Source organism: Lutra lutra, chromosome X, assembly GCF_902655055.1.
Source record: "Lutra lutra chromosome X, mLutLut1.2, whole genome shotgun sequence".
Classification (NCBI taxonomy): Eukaryota; Metazoa; Chordata; class Mammalia; order Carnivora; family Mustelidae; genus Lutra; species Lutra lutra.
The window spans coordinates 74,991,359-75,015,405 of NC_062296.1; the positions used below are offsets into that span (position 1 = coordinate 74,991,359).

Here is a 24,047-nt window from a genome sequence, read left to right on the forward strand (position 1 = left end):
CCCACCAACCCACCTCCATTTGCTCCGGCAACCATCAGTTTATTCTCTGTATTTACAGGTCTGATTCAACTTTAAATGTAAACAGACTGAATTCTCTAATCAAAAGACACAAAGTTGCTGAATGGAGAAAATCAAGACACATCTTTAAGTTGCCAGCAAGAGACTCAGTTCAAAGTAAGGACACATACACAAGACTGAGAGTGAAGGAATGAGTAAACATATCCCATGGAAATGGAAACAAAAGGAAAGCTAGGATTGCAATACTCACATCAGGCAAAAAAGAGTTTAAAACAGACTGTAATAAAAGACAAAAAGGTGAACTACATAATGAAAATGGGGTCAATCCAGCAAAAAGATATAACATTTATAAATATATATGCACCCAACACAGGAGCACTCAATATATATAAAACACATATTAACAGACCCAAAGGGAGAAACCGATAGCAATATAATAATAATAGGACATTTTAATTCCCCATTTATATCAATGAGTAAATCCTCCAGAGAAAAAATTAATAAGAGAACACTGGCTTTAGGGGCACCTGAGTGGCTCAGTGGGTTAAAGCCTCTGCCTTCGGCCCAGGTCATGATCCCAGGGTCCTGGGATTGAGCCCCACATCAGGTTCTCTGCTCAGTGGGGAGCCTGCTTCCTCCTCTCTCGCTACCTGCCTCTCTGACTAATCTGTTTGATCTCTGTCTGTCAAATAAATAAATAAAATAAAAATCAATGTTTTTTTAATGTTTAAAAAAATTGTTTAAAAGATGTTTAAAAGAAAACCAATGTTTTCTTTTTTTTAAGATTTTATTTATTTATTTGACAGAGAGAAAGAGAGAGAGAGAGCACAAGCAAGCGGAGTGGCAGGGAGAGGGTAAGGGAGAAGCAGGCTCCCCACTGCACAGGGAGCCTGACAGAGGCCTCGATACCAGGAACACCCCAGCCAAAGGCAAACACTCAACTGACTGAGCCACCCAGGTGCCCCAGAAAATGTTGGTTTTAAATGACACATTAGACCAGACAGATTTAACAGATACAGAATATACCACCCAAAAGCACCACAATACACATTCTTCTCAAATGCACATAGGTAATTCTCCAGGATAGATCACATATTAGGCCACAAAACAATTCTTAATAAATTAAATAAGATTGAGATCATATTGAGCATCTTATCCAACCACAATGGTATAATACTAGAAATCAATTACAAGGGACGCCTGGGTGGCTCAGTTGGTTGGACGACTGCCTTCGGCTCAGGTCATGATCCTGGAGTCCTGGGATCGAGTCCCGCATCGGGTTCCCGGCTCCGCGGGGAGTCCGCTTCTCTCTCTGACCTTCTCCTCGCTCATGCTCTCTCTCACTGTCTCTCTCTCAAATAAATAAATAAAATCTTTAAAAAAAATTAAAAAAAAGAAATCAATTACAAGAAGAAAACTGGAAAAACTACAAATATATGGAGATTAAATAACATTACTGAACAACTACTGGGTCATAGAAGAAATCGAGGGAGAAATAAAAATACCTAGAGACAAATGAAAAGAGAAATACAATGTACCAGAATATGTGGGATGCAATGCAACCGGTTATAAGAAATAACTTCATAGTAATACAGACCAACCTCAAGAACCAAGAGTAATCTCAAATAAACAATTTAACTTTACTCCTAAATGTACTAGGAAAAGAGGAACAAATGAAACCTAAAGTCCATAAAAGGAAGGAAATAATAAAGATAAAGTGAAAATAAATGAAATAGAGAAATAGAGAAAATTGAAAATTCTTTCGACTCACCAAGAAAAAAGAAGCCTCAAATAAATTGGAAATGAAAGAGGAGTTACAACTAATATCACAGAAACACAAAGGATCATAGGAAATTACTATGATCATTTATACCTCAACAGATTAGACAATTAAGAAGATGGATAAATTCATAAAAATTTACAATGTTCCAAAACTAATTCATCAGGAAATAGAAAATCTGGACAGATCAATTACTAATAAGGAGTTGAATCAGAAATCAAAATCCTCCCAACAAACAAAAGTCCAGGTCCAGACCACTTCACTGGTGAAATCTACAAACATTCAAGGAAGATTTAATATCTATTCTCAAATTCTTCCAAAAAATTGAAGAGGAGGGAACACTTCCAAACTCATTTTGAAAGACCAGCATTGCTCTGATACCAAACCAGACAAGGATACCAAGGAAAAGAAAATTACAGGCCACTATTCTTGATGAATATACTGCAAAATGTCTCTACAAAATATTAACAAACCCAATTCAACAATGCATTAAAAAAGCATATAAGATTATCAAGTGAGATTTATTATGGGGATACAAGGATGGTTCAACATCTTCAAATCAATCAATGTGATACATCACATTTACAAAACAAAGGATAAAAAATATATGATCATCTCAATAGATGCAGAAAAAAAATGTGACCAAACTCAACATCTATTTATTATAAAACTTCCATCAAAGTGGGTGAAGAGGACACACATCTAAACATAATAAAGTTCATATATGACAAACCCAGAGCTAACATCATACTCAACTGTGAAAAATTTAAAGCTTTTCCTCTAAGGTCAGGAATAAGAAAAGGATGCCAACTCTAGCCACTGATATTCAATATAATATTGGGAGTTCCACCCAAAGGAATTAGTGAAGAAAAAAAGACATCCAAATGGGAAAGAAGTGCAACAGTCCTATTTGCAAATGGCATGATACTATATATAGAAAACCCTAAGGAGTATACAAACAAACAAACTTAGAACTGATAAATGAATTCAGTAAAGCTGCAGGTACAAAATCAATATACAGAAATCCATTGCATTCTGTAAGCTAAAAACCAACTATCAAAAAACAAAATTAAGAAAACAATCACAGGGGTGTCTGGGTGGCTCAGTGGGTTGAGCCTCTGCCTTCAACTCAGGTCATTATCTCAGGGTCCTGGGATCAAGCCCCGCATTGGGCTCTCTGCTCAGTAGGGAGCCTGCTTCCCCCTCTCTCTCTGCCTGCCTCTGCCTACTTGTGATCTCTCTCTCTGTCAAATAACTAAATAAAATCTTAAAAAAAGAAAACAATCCCACTTACAACTGTATCAAAAAGAATAAAATAAAAAGAAATAAATTTAACCAAGGAGGCAAAAGACCTGTACACTGAAAGCTAGAAGACACTAATGAGAGAAACTGAAAAAGACACAAATGGAAAGATATTCAGTGCTAATGGATTTGAGATAATCCCACACCTGTTAGAATGGCTATTATCAAAAAGACAAGGAACAGTAAGTGTTGGCAAGGATGTGGAGAAAATGGCAGGTTCATGTACTGAACGTAAACTGGTGCAGCTACTAAATAATATGGACGTTCCTCAAAAAACTAAAACTAGAACTACCATGAGATTCAGCAATTCCACTTCTGGATGTTTATCCAAAAAATTAAAAACAATAATTTGAAAAGACAAATGGACCCCTACACTGATTGCAGCATTATTCAGCATAGCCAAGATAAAGAAACAACCAAAGCTGTGGATGAATGGATAGAGTATGTATTATCTATATAAAATGGAATAGTACTTAGCCATAAAAAGAAGGTAATCTTGGTCAAGATGGTGGAGGAGTAGTAGACTGAGATGACATCAGGTCACAGGAGTTCAGATAGATAGTTATCAAACCATTCTGAACACCTACAAACCCAACAGGAGATTGAGGAGAAGAAGAGCAGCAATTCTAGAAACAGAAAATCGACCACTTTCTGAAGGTAGGATGTGTAGAGAAGTGAATCCAAAGCAAGGGGAAGAGAGACCGCAGGGGGAGGGGCCAGCTCCCAGCAAGCGGTGGAGCAATGGAGCACAAAATCTGAACTTTTAGTCTGCTCCACTGAGGGATATCACTCCAGAGGCTAAGCGGGAGTGGAGCTCCCACGGGGACAGTGTGGTCTCAGATCCCACAGGGCCATAGAAGGATCGGGGGTGTCTGAGTGTAACAGAGCTCACAGGTATCAGAGCAGGGAAGCCGGCTACAGAGACGGAGCCAAAGAGTGAGCTCTCAGCTTGGGGTTACATTAAACTGTGATCGGGCCAGGGACACTACAAGTGGCAGATCCGGGGAGACTCACCTTTCTCTGCCGGAAAAGCAGCGTGGCAGGAATCTGCTAGGTTTGGAGACTCCAAAAGGGGCTGTGTGCCAGACAGAAACACACGGTCACAGGCTCAGTGAGCTTGGAGCACGGCCAGAGACCAGGGAGATGGGAATGATTGAGCGCTTTTATACGAGGGCACACTGAGCAGTGGGGCCCCGAGCTCTCAGCTCCTCTGGGCCAGAGATCTGGAGGCTGCCATTTTCATTCCCATCCTCCAGAACTCTACAGAAAGCATTCAAGGAACAAAAGCTCCCAAGAGCCAACCAGAGCAGATTACTTAGCCTGGCCCCTGGTAAGGGCGGCGCAATTCCACCTCAGGCAAAGACATTTGAGAATCACAACAGGCTCCTCTGCCGAATCAGCAAGAACATCAAGCCAAGACAAAGCTCACTGATCAAGGAGAACAGCAGAATTCCAGAGGAGGGGAAAGCAAAGCTTGGGATTCATGGCTTTCTCCCCATGATTCCTTAGTCTTGCAAAGTTAATTAAATTTTTTAAATTTTATTTTTTTCTTATTCTAATTTTTTTAAACTTTTCCTCATTTCTCTTTTAATGTTTTTTAACTAGTTTATCTTAACTATACCTTTCTAAAAAAATCTTTTTAAACCTTCACTATTATAGTCATATTTTATCCTTCATTATATCTAACTTTATTTTTTGTATACATATAGGGTTTTTTCTTCTAAAAAATTTTGGAATACAATTTCTTCTAATAGATCAAAATATACCCTAACTCTAGCACATGGCTTTGTTCTCCAGCCTAAACATATTCTCTCCACTTTCTTTTTTTTTCTTTTTCCAAACAACTTATCAATTCCTTTTTTAGAATTTTTTTTAATTTTCATATTTATACTCAATTTCCAACACTTCATTGTGTTTACCCTTATTTTTGTATATATATAAGCTTTTCTTTAAAATTTTGGGAGGTAGTTTCTTCTAAGAGATCAAAATACACCCCCAAACAAGTGGGTGGCTCTGTTCTATTCAACAGTCTGATATATGTGTGTGTGTATGTGTATATATATTTATATAGATAGATAGATATGTGATTTTTAATTTTTTTAATTTTTATTTTTCCCTCCTTTCTTCTCCTCCTGTTTTCTGGTCTCTTCTGATTTGGTTAATGTACATTTTTCTGGGGTCTTTGGACACCTTTAGTATTTTATTCTCTCATTCATATATTCTTATCTGGATAAAATGACAAGACAGAAAAGCTCACCACACACACACACACAAAAAGAACAAGAGGCAGTACCAAAGGCTAGGGACCTAATCAATATGGACATTGGTAATATGTCAGAACTAGAGTTCAGAACGACGATTCTCAAAGTGCAAGCTGGGCTCAGAAAAGGCATGGAAGATATGAGAGAAACCTGTTCTGGAGAAATAAAATCCCTTTCTGGGGAAATAAAAGAACTAAAATCTAACCAAATTGAAATCAAAAAAACTATTAATGAGGTACAATAAAAAATGGAGGCTCTTACTGCTAGGAAAATGAGGCAGAAGAGAGAATTAGTGATATAGAAGACCAAATGACGGAGAATAAAGAAGCTGAGCAAAAGAGAGACAAACAACTACTGGACCATGAGGGGAGAATTCGAGAGATACCATAAGACAAAACAATATTAGAATAATTGGGATTCCAGAAGAAGAAGAAAGAGAGACGGGGACAGAAGGTATATTGGAGCAAATTATAGTTTAGTAATAATTCCTGCTTAACGGAGTAGATTATAACTTAAAATGTAAAAAGCTCACAGCATTTTAAGAAACCATACTAGCTTATACTAAAAGAGACAGATATGGCGTGCCTGGTTGGCTCAATTGGTTAAGCATCCAACTCTTGATTTTGACTCAGATAATGATCTCAGGGTCATGAGATGGAGCTCTGCACAGGGCTCTGTGCTAGGTATGGAGCCTGCTTAGGATTCTCTCTCTCCCTCTCATTCTGTCCCTCCTCTCACTCCCTCTTGCTCTGTCCCTCCTCATCCTAAAAAGAGAGAGGGAGAGAAAGAGAGAGAGATACTATACCATATGCTAACTAAGTTGAATTTAAATTAAATCTTAAAAGAAAAAAATTATAGAGACAGATAAAGTTCAAATTGAAAGAGGTCTGTGGGTACTTTACTCACCATGAAAAAGAAGAACATGAATCCAAGAGCCACAGAGAACCTGTCTCAATAAGCAGAACCAGGCCCTAATCAAAAAACTGGTGACACGGGCCCAGCTGGATTTGAGAATTGCTGTGGGCCAGTGACTGCTCTGTATCTCTCATCCCCCTGCCTCCATTTTAAATGGGACTATTTGGTTATTTTATCCCTATCTGACCATTTTATGTTGGGTATGTAAGGGTTAGATAAGATGTCTATGTGGCTCACAGAGCTTCAGATCAGGAGGATCCACTTGAGTATTGCACTCAGGGAACTAAGCATGAAGAACCTCTTTCATGCCCAAAATTGATGTAGCTAATGACATCCTGGGCTTGTAGTCTAACCCTGATGCCATAACAAGACTCTGAGGGTCTTAGGAATTGGGTGAGTATAGTTTACATACATAAAAGGGGCCAAAAGGGAGACTGCTAGACTGTTATTTTGGTGGTCCCACCAATAAAACAAATACCTCATGATATTTAAGCACCGGCAAAGTCTCCTCCCATGTGAGCTCTAGAGTTGGTGAGAGGGATATTAGTAAGCATGATGCAAGCAGATGCTTGATATGTGGTTATACCCCTGAGTCACCAAATAAAAAGTAGTTATCCTGCAGGTGGGATAGCAGGAAAGACCATTTGAAGAAAGAGAGGCCCTGAAAATTCATGCAGACAGGCTCAGACAACCCTCTGTTCTAGTTCATTCTAGCCTCAAGTGACTGTGGGCAAAATCAACAGAAAAGCCATCCATCCAACATGGTCCAGGCCACATTGCAGAATCACACACAAATAAAATGGTCCTTGTTTTAAGCCACTTAATTTTGGAGTGCCCCTCCATAGGTAATTGAAACAATGGCTTCTGGAGTAATTGGGAAAGGTTTAAAAAATGTAAATATACACTGCTACTTCCTCAAAAATAACTATATATTATTCAGAGAGACAGTAAAAAAGTGAAATTTCAGATGAAGAACAAAGAATGAAAGAGTAAAGAAAATTCATACTTTCATTTGCAAACAGCAAATAGGATGGTGACAACATAGCACAAGGTACCTACATTTAAAAAAAAAAAAAAACATGCATCTGGAATGAAAAGTTGAAACGTGTATGCAAAACAAAGTCCAAAGACTTTGGACTTTGTTTTGCTGGGTAATAGGGCCTGTGAAAGACTTTTAAGTAAAGAAATGAAATATCTCCATTGTAGACATTCTGCAGCAGTGTGGAGTAGTAAGTAAATAGGAAAAAACTAGGGGCAGGGAAACCACTTAAAGCCCACTGCATTCACTGAGAGAGTAGAAACTGGTGTGCATAAGATTAAATTCCAAAGACATTTCTAAGGTAGACTGGAAAGATTTTGGTAAGCAATTATGGCAAGGTGAGGAAGATGAAGAAAACAAATGTTAGTGGCAACTCCCTAGCAAGTGCTACTGGAAGGATGGTGATCCTATTTACTAAGAAAAGAAGGAAGCACTTTGAAGAGGAGGTACGTTTGTGGAAGTAGATGTTGAAATAAATTTGGGTACATTGTTGAATTCAGTGTGTCTCATGGACAAACATGAAGAAAGGACTGTTAGTAAATTGAAAGTATACTTCTAGTGCTTGTGAGAATTTTTGGAATTACTTTTTAAGACATCAATTAATAGGTTGTAAGTGAAAATACTGAATAAATTAATAAGATAAGGGGCTATGATTCTCAAGCTGGCTATACAACAGAATCATCTGATGCCTGGATTTCACTGATCTGGAGTAGTATACAGAAATTAATAGTTTTCAAAAGCTCCCTTGTTAATTCCAATATGCAGCTGAAGTTGAGAACTACTGACATAGTAGTACTGATATATACTGATATGGAAGGATAAAGGAAAAAGTTGTAAACAATATTCTGGTAAACACTAGCATTCAAGGAAAATTCAAAGGAATAGGATCCTAAGGAAATTTACAAAGCTCTCTATCAAAGAACTAGGAGTAGAAGTGATAAAGAACAGTGTTAAGACAACCAAGAAAGACTCAGAGGATCTGGCAATTGAAAGTTCTGTGGCCCTTGCAAATGAAGTTTTAATACAGTAACAAAGAAGTCACCTGTCTTTCATCATCTCTGTTAAACCCTTATTTTATTATTATAATTGAAAATTATAATTCCCATTTGTCTTTCTTTATTGAAATTTTCAACTTTTTTCATCTGCTTCAAAAGATTTTTTAGTGATTTGCGAAGTATTCTTATTATGGTTGCTTTAAAATCCTTGTTGGATAATTCCAACATCTGATTCATCTCTATGTTGGTATCTTTTTTCTTTTCTCATTCATGTTGTAATTTTCAGTGAGTGTTTTTTTTTTTTTTATTATAGTCTACACATCTTATATATTATGAAAATTTGGATACTATTTAACCTTTTTTTAAAATTGGGCAATCCTGATGAAATGTAAGATGAGGGCTGAGTGCTTATGTATGTTCTGCTGCCTCCTGAGTACTGATGACACCTGCTTGGTAAAAGTGTGCTGCTGACCCGCATAGCCTTGCTGCCTCCAGTCAGGAAGTAAGCTCACTTCCTGTTGAGTCCCACTGACACCAGAGAAGGGATAGTGGGAAAATGGATACCAGCTAAGTCTACCTCCTAGCACCTAATTCTGCCTTGTTTAGGCTAGAAGCTTTGCTCCCCACTGAGCCCCACTGATACCAGGAAAGAGGGATGAAGCCTGGCTGTGACCAGTCCTGCCTCACAGAGCTTCAAGGAATTGCATTGCTGCTGGGTGGAGGTGGAGGCTCAGGTTGCCACTGGATCCCACTGATGTTACCCTTGCAGTGAAATGTAATTCTAGCCTAGTTCTACGGACAAAGGATAAAAGATCAGTCCCCCACTCAGGTGTGCTGACCTTGCTCCAGCAGGGGGATCATATTATTGTTGCCTGCTTCTGCCAGGCAGGAGATGGAAGAGTAGCTCCTTACTAGGCCCTGCAAACATCATCTGGGGGGGCAGCAAGTGGAACACCGAGGTCATATCATTTCATCAAGTCCTGAGATCTCTAGACAGTCCTTTTCACCTCTCACAGACTTCCTATGCTTCTTTTCTGTGTCTCTCCAGCCTTTTTAGTTGTAAGATGGAAGCCTGGGAGGAAAGGGGCTAGTCCCTCTTGGTGGAACCTGATTGTATTCTACACTGTGATCACAGTATCTATAACTAAGGCATGCTTATTTTCTCTTATGTATTATACTTGTGGGTAAAAACATTTTTTTTAAATCTTTGTAATCCTAGCATTAGCATATTAGTTCATGATCAAGAGATGTGTGTTACAGGGATGACTAAATAAATGGATTTCTCAAAGACCTTATGATAGATGCTTAATATGTACTTTCAATGAAAACGAAGAGTTATTCAGTCTCTACAGAGAATATTAATACTTGAGCAAAGGAACTAGCTACTAGATAGAATGTATTACAGGTATGTCATTTGAAAAAATGTGTTTTCATAAAGGAATTACACAAGTCAATCACATTTCTAATAGGACTAACAATGCACATGTTGAAAATGAAATTAAGAAGATACTATCACGAACACACCGAAGAAAATGAAATACTGAGATAGAAATTTAACAAAATGTGTACACGATTTGTAGCTGAAAACTACAAAATGCTGATGAAGAAATCAAAGAAAGAAATTCTAAATAAATGGAGAGATCTGCCTCATTCAGAGGTTGGGAGATCTAACATAGTAAAGATAACGACTTTCCTCCAATTGATTTATAGGTTTAATTTAATTCTTATCAATAATCCAGTAAAGATTTTTGAAGACAGAGACAATCTTATGCTAAACATTATTTTAAAGGAAACAGGTCCTACAATAGCTAAAATAATCTGGAAGAGAAGGATAAATTGGGAGGAGTCACTCTGATATTTAGTCCTACTTTCTACATACACTAACCAAGATACAGAAGTATTGGCACTGGGCTAGACACAGATCAAAGGAGTAGAATACAAATCCAAAAATATAACCATACAAACATGCCCAACTGATTTTGAATAAATGTGCAAAGGTAGTAAGTCCATGGAGGAAGTGTAGCTTTTTCAGCAAATGATGCTGGAGCAACTGGGCATCCATTTGAAAAGCTAAACCTTTACCTAAATAAACTTTACACTTTACACAAAGATTAACTCAAAATGGATCACAAACAAATGTGAAAGAATAAAACTGTTGACAGAAAAGTTAATTTAAAAAAAGAAACAAAACAGAATTTTCAGGATTTAGGGCTAACCAAAGATCTCTTATACTTCACACCACAAGTATGATCCATAAATTTAAAAAAATAATAAATTGAACTTCATTGCAAAAGTTCTTGTTAAGAGGATGAAAAGATAAACTACAGATAGACAGAAGATATTTGGAAACCACATATCCAAAAAAGTACCATTATCTAGAATATATAAAGAATTCTCAAAACTTCACAGTAAGAACACAAATCATTCAGTTAACACACAACAGAAGATTAAACAGACATTTCACTAAAGAGGAGATAGAGATGGCAAATTAACACATGAAAAAGTGTCAAAATACCTAGCCAACAGGGAAATACAAGTTGAAACCACAGAGATCTCATGATACACTGATGGTGACGATAAAAAAAAAAAAAAATGACAAAACCAAATGTTGCAAGGCTGTGGAGAAACTGGATCACTCATGAATTGCTGGTGGGCATGTAAAACGGTATAGCTACTCTGGAGAATAGTTTGGCAGTTTCTTATATGACTACACATGCAACTACCATACAACTCAAATTCATTCTTGTGCATTTTTCCCAGAAAAATGAAAATTTATGTTCACGAAAACATGTACATGAATATCCACAGAAGCTTTATTTTCAATAACCAAGAACTGGAAACAACCCACATGTCTTTCAATGAGTGAACAAACATCGTGGCAACAGCCATGTGGTGGAACACTACTCAGCAATAAATAACAACAAACTGTAGATACACGCAACAACTTAGAGAGATTTCAAAGGAATTATGCTGAGTGAACAAGCCAATTCTAGAAGGTTATATAACATATCATTTCATTTAATAACATTTTAAATTAAAAAAAATAGATATGGGGGCTCCCGGGTGGCTCAGTGGGTTAAAGCCTCAGCCTTCGGCTCAGGTCATGATCCCAGGGTCCTGGGATCGAGCCCCATATTGGGCTCTCTGCTCAGCAGGGAGACTGCTTCCCTCTCTCTCTCTCACTGCCTGCCTCTCTGCCTCCTTGGGATCTCTATCTGCCAAATAAATAAATAAAGCTTTAAAAAAAAAAGCAATTGCACCACAAATAGCTTTAAAAAAATAGATATGGAGAAAAGATTATTTGTTGTCAGGGGTTTGGGTTTGGATGGGCAGAAAGGTATAAGGGACAAGAGGAATCATTGAGGTGATGGCACAATTCTGCATCTTGACTGTTTCAATGCCAAGACTTTGATTATAAGATTATATGACAGTTGTGTAAAATGTTACCATTGAGAGAAACCAGGTAATGGATTCATAGGATCTCTTTATATATGCCTTGCACCTGAATATGAATCTACAATTACCTCAAAAATAAAAAATCCATTTTATTTTTATTCATCTTATTATTTATTTATTTAGAGAGAGAAAGCATGGTGGGGGAGGCAGAGAGAGGCAGAGGGAGAGAGAGAATCTTGAGTAGGCTTCACGCTGAATAGGCTCCATCTCACGACCCTGCAATCATGACCTGAACCAAAATCAGGAGTTGGATGCTCAACCAACAGAGCCACCCAAGCACCTCCAAAGTAAGAATTTTAGTAAAAAAAATATGGTCCCAAACAACTTAGTACGTTGATATTTTGGAAATGCTTTAAAATACCTGTGTGCTGGCTACCTCTGCATATGAAACTGCTGATAGGGCATTACTGAAGAGAGGGGAGGGGTTAAAAACTGGGGGTCAAGACCACAGGAAAATTTTAATTTTTTATAAAATAAACTTACTCCAAAGGAAAATAAAGGAAACTGTTCTACTATTTCATGTAAAAATAAAAAAAATTTTTTTTGAAGGAGAAAATTGAGTAAAAAGCCACGTAGCATGCAGCAAAGAATTATGTGGTATTATCATGTCCAGAATAGATACCAAGAGAAGGGGGTAGGAAAGCTCTTGTTTGTTATGCTGATAGTAATCTTAAGGTGTTCCCATTATTTATACTGTTTAATTGTACATCTACAGATATAAATGCAAATTAGCTGTACATGGAAAGCCTTACAGTTAAACCTTTTCATTGAAAAATGTCCAGAAAGACTAGAACGTATGAGTACAAGCTAACATTTTCAAATATCCAATGTTCTTTGCAAGTGGACTCTTTAAAAACTAATGGTGACAGTTTTGTGGTCTGAGAACTAACAATGTGCCAAAATGTCAGTGACTCGACTAACAGCCTTGGGCTCCCCTCACGCCAACACCAACAAATGCTATTTAAATTGCTCATTTATAATGATTTTGAGTAGTACTTTCCAAACTGAAAAAGAAAGACATATCAACACAAGCTTCAAATCAATTGGAATACTTAAATTCCAATAACAAGAATATGTTTTTCTGCAGTTTACTCTTTCTCTAGAATACTGCTTAACACATACAAAACTTTAAGGTGCATCTTCCATTAAAACATAGCCATATGAACATATGGCAAATATCACTGTTTTTGTAACTTTTCAACCTTTCATTCATTACTTCAACTATAAATTCAGGGACATGTTAATGTAATTTCTCAGAGCACTGGGTCACACAGAGTATATTTAAACACATCAAAGAATAGCAACTTCAGTGCTTTAGAAATTGAGATTACTAATGTGAACACATCATTATTTTCTCATCAACAATAAATAATGAAATGAAATATTAGACTATGGACATCCAGCTCAATTCTAATCTCAGATAAATGAGGACACACATTTGGCTATCTTGAAGAATCACCTCTACATACATGAACAACCAGAAATAATGATATCTTTAAAGAAACAGAGTGAAATTAAATCAAATCACTATTAGTCAAGTAGGGAAAGCCAGTCCAAAAAGTACTCTTTAACTGTACCAGTTTGGCAATTATCAATGTCATTACAAAATCTCTACTTCTAATAAGGGATAAATTTGACCATAAAAGGACTGGTAGGTAGACTGGAAGGGAAAGAACAAGAGTTTTCCAAAGGAATGATACATTTGTCCTTTTATGGTCCATCAGACATTTTTCCCAAGCACAATTTTATTTGCATTCATTTATACTTTCCAAAATTAACTTCAACATGTATGTTGTTAATGTTAACAACTCTTATGTGGTTAAGAGTTAAGTTTAACTCTTACGTGACTCTGACTGATTTTAACATCCTAATGCACCTGTGGCTGTGACTCAGCATAAAGGTAACTCATAGGGGAAAGTGAGGGGGAGGCATGATCCTCAAACAGTGGAATGAGAGCGGCAGATCAGAGTTTCAGAAGTGAAAGTCGAATTTTGATTTTAAAGACACTGAGACCTCCTCCAAATTGAGAATCTATTGCATTAGATCTGGCTTAATTTCTTTTAATAAACCAAAATGCAAAGAGACAAAGATTTAAACGCACCCTCTATATGCCTGAACCCTGCTATGCCAATGCTCTTACAGCCTAATGACATCTGCAATCATTCATGCAGGGTGTGATTCACAATCCATGAAGGGCTAATACTTAAACAGATTTTTAACTGCTAATGTTTTACATGGATACTGTTTCAATGCATTATCATTAAGCAAACTACATATGTCTCTTCTAGAAGCAGACAGAGATGTATGGATGTGTGATGAGTTTCTTTGTGGTTAAAGGCATAACCATTATTATTAACTTTTCTTGGGCCCTGAGGGACCCAGGAAAATTTCTATATTGACCTAGTACTTTTTGTTAACAGAATGATCTGGAACACAGCCTTCTTTTCCCCTAACATGGCAATGCTGCCTTTGTCTTCCAGTGCATATATAAATGTTTACCTAAATCATCTTTACAGATGTGTATGAACCAGAGGTACCTGTGTTCTATTTGTCTGTGAAGGGCAATAACAAAATGTTACAACCCATTTAGTGATAAACTATGCATCCTTTCTGCAAGTGTTTGCTTACATTTTATTTTCAACATTTCATCTCCTCTATAAATTTTATTTCATAGTCCTTAGTAATTTCTGGCAACATAAGTAGATACCCAGATGGTATCTCTTTTCTCCATAAGCCAGAAATAATGTCTCAATATAAATTCTAATCCCATCTTTTTATGATTTAGGTTCTAAATTTTAGAAAGCAGCAACACACACAAATACTGAGACAAAACCTTTAGGTGAAAGGGATAGCAGCAAAACTTAAGTATAAGAAAGCAGCATATGATTTAATTGTTTCAGCAGTAATAGAATTAAAAGAATACCTGATGACACAGGCATAAAGACCACTGTCCTGCAGTAGTGTTGGCCGAAACCAAATGGAGTCTTCTTCCTTGCTCATTCTACTTCCATCAAAGGCTATTGGCTCTTCAAAGTCTCCAGGTCCAGAGCTTTTGTACCACATCAAACTGAGTCCAGCACTTTGGGCCAGGGAGTAATTTGCTCTGATATAACCATAAAAGAGTGCACATTTGATTCGAACAGGCTCTCCCACCAAAACTTGGTATTTCTTGATATCGACAGACCAATCTGTGCATCCATCAGCTATAGTGAACAAAAGAAAGAGAGAATGAAAACGTTAGAGAAAAAGTAAACTAATTAGCTTACTCATTCAACAAATATTTATTGGACATCTGTACTGAGTCACATTCTACTCTAGGCACAGAGGATGCAGCAAGGTATAAAACTCAGAAAGGCACTGAGAAGTAATTTACCCTGCTAATAAACAACATATTCATCACTTAGTTTGCTTCTGCTGCTATTTATTCCAGCTTATATTGGTGCAACTGACTGATCATTGGTTTATTTTTTTTAAGATTTTATTTATTTATTGGACAGAGAGATCACAAGTAGGCAGAGAGGCAGGCAGAGAGAGAGGAGGAAGCAGGCTCCCCGCTGAGCAGAGAGCCCAATGCGGGGCTCGATCCCAGCACCCTGGGATCATGACCTGAGCCGAAGGCAGAGGCTTAACCCACTGAGCCACCCAGGCACCCCTGAACATTGGTTTATTGCCTTTTATTCTAAATCCACTTATTGGTTTTTTTTTTTTTTTAATGGATCTGGGCCTTTGAAATATTTCTCTTTTGCTAGCTGGCAGTATGGGTTTGTTGGTAGAGGGTCCTGGAGAGACACTAAAGAAAGAAAGCATTTTTCTCCTTGATTCCAGCAGGCTTCCTTAGAAAGTTCTTGCATGAGTGGGTGAGGCTTTTCCAGCACCTGCTTCCTGCTTCTCCAGTATCCAACTTCTGTAGTGTCTAGTAGCCAGCAGCTTGGATATTTTTTTAGCAGAGTGTCAGGCAAGGCCAGCTTCCCATGAAGAGCTTTCCCAGGCACCTCCAAAGGTGAATCTCTGTCAAGTTCCAGAGGGCAGTTTTCCAACACAATCTGCCATTGTGGCACCCCACTGATGCCAACCATTCAGTAAGCCATGTACTTTCCTGATAAGGTTTGGATCTTGGTTCCAGAAGTGGGAGGATTGGGGGTGCTTTCCCTTGGATGTTCTCTCAGCCATAGGGTTTTGCAAAATGAGAGCAATTCTTCTAGTCTTTAGGGCTCTCTTTTGCTATGGACTGAATGTTTATGTCCTAAAATTCACATTGAAGACTTACTGATCTCCAATATGATGGTATTTGAAGGTGGGGTCTTTGGGAGATAAGTATGTTTGGATGAGGTCCTGAGGGTCCTCATAAAAGAATTAGTGTTTTCATAAAGGACATCAGGAGAGCTTCTCTCTCTCCCTTCTTCCTTCCCTCCCTTCCTCCATGGGATGGGTATCACTGAAAAGAGGCCAGGAGGGTACACAACAAGAAGGTAGTCATCTATAAGCCAGAAAGAGGGATCTCAGTAGAAATCAAATCAGCTAGCACCTCAGCCTCTAAAACCTCTCATCCTCTAAAACCATGAGAAATAAATTCCTGTGTGTAAGCCTTCCAGGCTACAGAGATTTGTTATGGCAGAATGAGAAGACTAATACATCTTTCTTTCTTACTAGCCAATCCTTTAACACTCCAATGCCCTTTTACATTTAATACTTCTTTATATAAACTTTCCTTCTTCAAATTGATGTGTGCTTTAGCTCTCTGATTGGACACTTGATGCTAAAATAAAAAAATAAATATTTTACAGCCAAATAAGGCAAAAAAAAAATACAACAAAGTAGGTCAAGCTCTAGTAGTGGTTTCACAGACAGAGACAGAGGTAGATAGTCACTATGCTCTGCTGAAAGCATCTAGGGAAGTTTGAAATAGAAACTAGGGTGGAAAATGTGGCTGATGGGTGTGGGGGCTGGTTGGGTTTTCTGGGTGTCCTGGAAGCACCACCTTCCAAATCGCATCTTTTTTTTTTTTTTTAAAGAGCACTATACACCAGCGATTCTTTTTTTTTTTTTTTTAAGATTTTTTAAAAAATTTATTTACTTGAGAGACAGAGATCACAAGTAGGCAGAGAGGAGGCAGAGAAAGACGGGGGTGGGGGAAGCAGGCTCCCCACTGAGCAGACAGCCTGATGAGGGATTCAATCCCAGGACCCTGGGATCATGACCTGAGCCAAAGGCAGAGGCTTTAACCCACTGAGCCACCCAGGCACCCCCCAAATGGCATCTTGACACCAGTTTTTTATCACACACACACACACACACACACACACACACACACACAACAATAGGTCCCCACAAAACAGGTGGGGATATCTCCATTATCATTATCATAGAGAAATGGTGGATTTCTTGCTTAGGGCAGTTACTAATAAATTAGTAAAAGATAATCAATTTCACAGAATGCACAATATATAAATATTAAGCAAAAGGACAAAAAATGAGAAAAGTGGGCCTTCTAACAGTGGTAGCATCTGAGTACTTCAAGAAGAATTTAACTTGCTACAGATTAAAAAGAGGGGAGACTAAAGGATCTGAGAATAGGATGAATAATGTAGGATTCAAGAGAAAGAAGATAATCAAGATGAGAAGGAAGATGTGCATTATTAGAGAAAAGAGACATATGATCTATAGAATCATCTACATTGCTTATCTTAAAATAATATCTAACATATAATGAGCACTTAACTATGACTGAGTTTACAGATTATCATTTACCCTTCACAAAAATATCCATTAAGGCTTTTGAATTAACCGTTTCTCTGTATATGAAAACTTTTTTTCTTTTGTTTTAAAGATTTTATGTTTTTATTTTAGAGAGAAAGAAAGAGTGATCTGATTGGGGGGGGGGGGGAGAATCCCAAGCAGACTTTGTGCTGAGTGTGGAGCCCAATGCAGGGTTCAACTTTTTTTTTTTTAAGATTTTATTTATTTATTTGACAGACAGAGATCACAAGTAGGCAGAGAGGCAGGCAGAGAGAGAGGAGGAAGCAGGCTCCCCGCTGAGCAGAGAGCCCGATGCGGGGCTCGATCCCAGGATCCTGGGATCATGACCTGAGCCGAAGGCAGAGGCTTTAACCCACTGAGCCACCCAGGCGCCCCTCAATGCAGGGTTCAATCTCATGACTCTGAAATTCCAACCTGAGCAGAAACCAAGATTGGAGGCTTAACCAACTGAGCCACCCAGGCACCCCTACATGGAAGCTTTCTCACCAATTCCATGGATTCCTCCCTCCATTCCTCTAAATATCACCTCCTTGAAAGAAATCTTTAGCAACTGCCATGTCTGAAACGCCAGCTTCTTATCCTGATCACTTATTCCAGAATCTGCTTTAGTATTTTTTATAGGAATTATTACTATCTGATGTTACATTATATAACCTCTTTCTTTTTGCTTTGACTCCCCAGTAGAATGTAAGCCCCTTGAACTCAGGGACTTTGTCCTTCTAACTCACTTCTTTAGCCTCAGAGCCTGGAACTATGCCTACTAACCATCTCAACACACAGTTCCTGAATGAATGAATGGGTAAATAAGCTAATAACTAAATTTTACAACTGAAGAAACTCAACACCAGTGCCAGGACTTCCACTCAGCTGTGTCTGACCCTAAAATTCATTTCCCTACTATTATGATATTTTGTTTCCTAATTAAGGTATTTTCAGTTTCACAACATTCTTTAATTTAGTTAATTTCAATTACCAAATTTGGGTCTAAAATTCCTATCAAAGACCTATATTTTGGTAATGTATAAAGTAAATGTACTAGAAGCTTAGTGGACATCAATGTCCAAGTTATTGCCATGATTCCTGTCAATGACTGCTGCAGAACTGGCACAGGCACTAAATGGGATGACAGAACTGTACACAGAGATGTCAAGGTTATACAAATATATGTGATATTTATCAACATTATTTTGTAAATTATCCCACTGCATGTAATAAATCTTAGATGGGATTTTATTTTAAATAGTTATAATTCTAGTGATAAGCATTAAATCATCTTGTTTTACCACTATATGACTTACAATACAATTCTCAAATCAAGTTATTGTAACTGAGGCCATCTGTCACAAAAGACATCTCTGCCAGTGAAAAAAGGCTGAAACACCTTCAAGGAAGCAGTGTAAACAGGGAGATAACATTATTCAAACTCCCAGAAGATCTGTAGGATAAAGCAAAATGTTTAAAACAAAAAACAAAAATATTTAGTCAAGAAAATTCTAAAAAGTTAGTAACAAATTAGATCAAGAGAACAGAGGGAGAGTTGTATTGGGAAAGAGATATTAATATGTACTTTTAGAATATACTCAGAAAAAAGCTGAAAGAAAACCATAAATATTCTGAAAATTAAAGTTATTCAGAGGCACCTAGCTGGCTCAGTTGGTAGATCATGCAACTTTTGATTTTGGGGTTGTGAGTTCAAGTCCCACATTGGATGTGGAGATTACTGAAAAATAAAATCTTAGCAAGATGGTGGAGGAGTAGCAGACTGAAATGACATCAGGTCCCAGAAGTTCAGCTAGATAGTTATCAAACCATTCTGAACACATACAAACACAACAGGGGATAGAAGAGAAGAAAGCAACAATTCTAGGAACAGAAAATCAACTACTTTCTGGAACATAGGACATACTGAGAAGTGAATCCAAAGTGATGGGAAGAGAGACTGTGGGGGGAGGGACTGACTCCCAGCAAGCGATGGAGCAGAAGAGCACAAAATCAAAACTTAGAAGTCTACTCCACTGAGGGACATCGCTTCAGAGTCTAAGCTGGGGCAGTGGAGCCCTCACAGGAATGGTGTGGTCTTGGGTGCTGCAGAGTCACAGAAAGACCAGGGGAATGTGAATGTAGCAAAACTCCCAGGTTTCAGAGCGGGGAAGCCGACTACAGAGATGGAGGCAAGGAGTGAGCTCTCAGATCAGGGTTACCTTAAAACATGATCCAAGGCACAGTCAGGCCACTGCTCTTCGAGCAGGGACCCCAAAAGTGCCAGATCTGAGGAGACTCACCTTCCTCCTCTGGGAGAAGCAGCACGGTAGGAATCTGCTGGGTTTGTAGACTCCAAACAGGGCTGTGCACCAGAGCTAGAAATACTCGGTCACACACCGGGTGAGCTCAGAATGTAGCCGGAGACCAGGCAGATGGGAGGGATTGACTGCATTTCTCTGAGGGCGCACTGAGGAGTGGGGCCCCGAGCTCTTGACTCCTCTAGGCCGGAGATTAGGAGGCTGCCATTTTCACTCCCACCCTCCAAAGCTATACGGAAAGTGTACAGGGAACAAAAGCTTCCAAGAGGGAACCGGAGCTTATTACTTAGTCGGACCCCTGGCAAGGCAGTGTAATTCCACCTCAGGCAAAGACATTTGAGAATCACTGCAACAGGCTGCTCTCCCAGAAGATCAGCAAGAACATCCAGCCAAGACCAAGTTAACCGAACAATAAGAACTGTGGAACTCCAGAGCTAGGGAAAAGCAACACATAGAATTCATGGCTTTCCCCCCATGATCCTTTAGTGTTGCAAAGTTAAATTTTTTAAATTTTATTTTTTATCCTATTTTGTAAACTTTTCCTCTTTTAATGTTTTTTAACTAGTTTACCTTAATAATATCTTCTTAAAAATCTTTTTAAATTTTCATTGTAATACTCACATTTTATCCCTTCATTGTATTTAACCTTATTTTTTGTATACATGTAGGGTTTTTTTTTTTTTTTTTTCGTTAAAATTTTGGGATACCATTTCTTCTAATAGATCAAAATATACCTGAAATCTAGCACATGGCTTTGTTCTAGTCTCCAGCCTCATCACATTCTCTGCTTTTTTTCTCTTTTTTTTTCCTTTTTCCAACCAACGTATCTTATAAATTCTTTTTTTAGAATCTTTTTTAAATTTTTATCTTTAGGGTCATATTCTATCCCTTCAACGTGTTTACCCTTATTTTTGTATATACACAAGTTTCTCTTTCTTTAAGATTTTGGGAGGTAGTTTCTTCTAAGAGACCAGAATACACTCAAAATCAAGTGGGAAGCTCTGTTCTATTCAACAGTCTGATATATGTGTGTGTGTATATATGTAGATATACACACACAATTTTTAAATTTTAAATTTTTATTCTTTCCCTCCTTTTTTCTCCTCTCAGTTTCTGGTCTCTTTTGATTTGGTTAGTGTACATTTTTCTGGGGTCTTTGTCACACTTTTATTTTTTTATTTTTTTTTTTAAGCAGAGAGAGAGAGAAAGAGAGAGAGAGGAGGAAGCAGGCTCCCCGCCGAGCAGAGAGCCCGATGTGGGGCTCAATCCCAGGACCCTGGGATCATGACCTGAGCCGAAGGCAGAGGCTTTAACCCACTGAGCCACCCAGGCGCCCCTTTGTCACACTTTTAGTATCTTATTCTCTCATTCATGTATTCTTATCTGGATGAAATGACAAGGCAGAAAAACTCACCACACACAAAAAAAGAACAAGAGGCTGTACCGAAGGCTAGGGACCTAATCAATATGGACATCGGTAATATGTCAGAACTAGAGTTCAGAACGACAATTCTCAAGGTGCTAGCTGGGCTTGGAAAATATGAGAGAAACCTGTTCTGGAGAAATAAAATCCCTTTCTGGGGAAATAAAAGAACTAAAATCTAACCAAGTTGAAATTTTAAAAAGCTATTAATGAGGTACAATAAATAATGGAGGCTCTTACTGCTAGGATAAATGAGGCAGAAGAGAGAATTAGTGATATAGAAGACCAAATGATGAAGAATAAAGAAGCTGAACAAAGAGAGACAAACAATTACTGGACCATGAGGGGAGAATTTGAGAGATAAGTGATACCATAAGATGAAACAATACTAGAATAACTGGGATCCCAGAAGAAGAAGAGAGAAAGAGGGACAGAAGGTATATTGGAGCAAATTATAGTAGAGAATTTCCCTAATATGACAAAGAGAACAAGCATCAAAATCCAGGAGGCACAAAAAACCCCCCTCAAAATCAGTAAAAACAAGTCCACACTACATCATCTATTAGCAAAAACTTACAAGACTTAGTGAGAGAAAATCCTGAAAACAGCTCAGGACAAGAAGTCTGTAACATTCGAAGGTAGAAATATTACACTGGAAACAGACTTATCCACTGAGACCTGGCAGGACAGAAAGAACTGACATGATATATTCAGAGCACTAAATGAGAAAAACATGCAGCCAAGAATACTATATCCAGCTAGGCTATCACTGAAAATAGAAGGAGAGATAAAAAGCTTCCAGGACAAAAAGCCAACCAAACAAACAAACAAAAAACACCTAAAAGAATTTGCAAACACCAAACCAGACCTACAGTAAATATTGAAAGGGGTCCTCTAAGCAAAGAGAGAGCCTAAAAGTAGTAGACCAGAAAGGAACAGAAACAATATACAGTTTTAACAGTCAACTTAAAGACAATACAATGGCACTAAATTCATATCTTTCAATAGTTACCCTGGATGTAAATGGGCTAAGTACCCCAATCAAAGGAAACAGTGTATCAGAATGGATTAAAAAACAAAACAAAACAAAACAAAAAAGACCCATTGATATGCTGTCTACAAAAAATTCATTTTAGACCCAAAGACACCTCTGGATTTAAAGTGAGTTTTTTTTTTTTTTTAAAGTGGTAAACAATTTACTATGGTAATGGACATCAAAAGAAAGCTGGGGTGGTAGTCCTTAAAGCAGACAAATTAGATTTTAAACCAAAGACTGTAATAAGAGATGAGGAAGGACACTATATCATACTCAAAGGGTCTTCCCAACAAGAAGATCTAACAATTTTAAATATCTAGGCCCTTAACATGAGAGCAGCCAACTATTAATACAAAATCAAAGAAACAAATCAACAATAATGCAATAATAGAAGGGGACTTTAACACCCCCCTCACTGAAATGGACAGATCATCCAAGCAAAAGATCAACAAGGAAATAGGCCTTAAATGACACACTGGACCAGATGGAGATCACAGATATAATCAGAACATTCCATCCCAAAGCAACAGAATAAACATTCTTCTCTAGTTCATATGGAACATTCTCCAGAGCAGATCACATGCTGGGTCACAAATCAGGTCTCAACTGGTACCAAAAGATTGGGATCATTCCCTGCATATTTTCTGACTACCATGCTTTGAAACTAGAACTCAACCACAAGAGGAAAGTTGGAAAGAACTCAAATACATGGAGGTTAAAGAGCATCCTACTAAAGAATGAAGAAGTCAAATAGGAAATTAAATAAGAATTAAAAAAATTCATGTAAACAAATGAAAATGAAAACACAATTGATCAAAATATCTGGGATGCAGCAAAGGTGGTCCTGAGAGGAAAGTATATAGCAACACAAGCCTTTCTCAAGAAACAAGAAAGGTCTCAAATATACAACCTAACCCCACACCTATAGAAGCTGGAGGAAGAACAGCAAAGAAAGCCTAAACCCAGCATGAGAAGAGGAATAATAAAGATCAGAGCAGAAATCAATATAATAGAGACCAAAAGAATAGTAGAACAAATCAATGAAACTAGGGGCTGGTGCTTTAAAAGAATTAATAAGATTGATAAACCCCTGGCCAGACTTATCAAAAAGAAAAGAGAAAGGACACAAATAAATAAAATCATGAATGAAAGAGGAGAGATCACAACCAACACCAAAGAAATACAAACAATTATAAGAACATATTTTGAGCAACTATATGCCAGCAAATTTGACAATCTGGAAGAAATGGATGCATTTGTAGAGACTATCAACTACCTAAATTGAGCCAGGAAGAGATAGAAAACCTGAACAGACCCATAACCAGTAAGGAGATTGAAGCAGTCATCAAAAATCCCCCAACAAACAAGAGCCCAGAGCCAAACAGCTACCCAGGGAAATTCTACCAAACATTTAAAGAAGAATTAATACCTAGTCTCCGGAAACTGTTCCAAAAAATAGAAAAGGAGGGAAAACTTCCAAACTCATTTTATGAGGCCAGCATTACCTTGATCCCCAAACCAGGCAAAGAACCTATCAAAAAGGAGAATTAAGACCAATGTCTTTGATGAACACAGATGCAAAAATTCTCACCAAAATACTAGCCAATAGTATCCAACAGCACCTTAAAAGGATTAGTCACCATGGCAACGTGGGATTTATTCCAGGGCTGCAAGGTTGGTTCAACATCCACAAATCAATGTGATACAATACATTAATAAAAGAAAGAACAAGAACCATATGATACTCTCAGTAGATGCTGAAAAA

General features: G+C 37.8%; 1 protein-coding gene across 1 annotated transcript in view; it reads right to left on the reverse strand.

Moving 5' to 3' along the window:
• The window catches only part of IL1RAPL1 (interleukin 1 receptor accessory protein like 1), a 1,432,909-nt gene that overhangs the window by 740,207 nt on the left and 668,655 nt on the right, over positions 1 to 24,047 (reverse strand). The window contains exon 3 of the mRNA XM_047716257.1: positions 14,690 to 14,969. Within this exon, the coding sequence (XP_047572213.1) occupies positions 14,690 to 14,969 (280 nt within the window). The remainder of the gene's footprint in view (positions 1 to 14,689; positions 14,970 to 24,047) is intronic.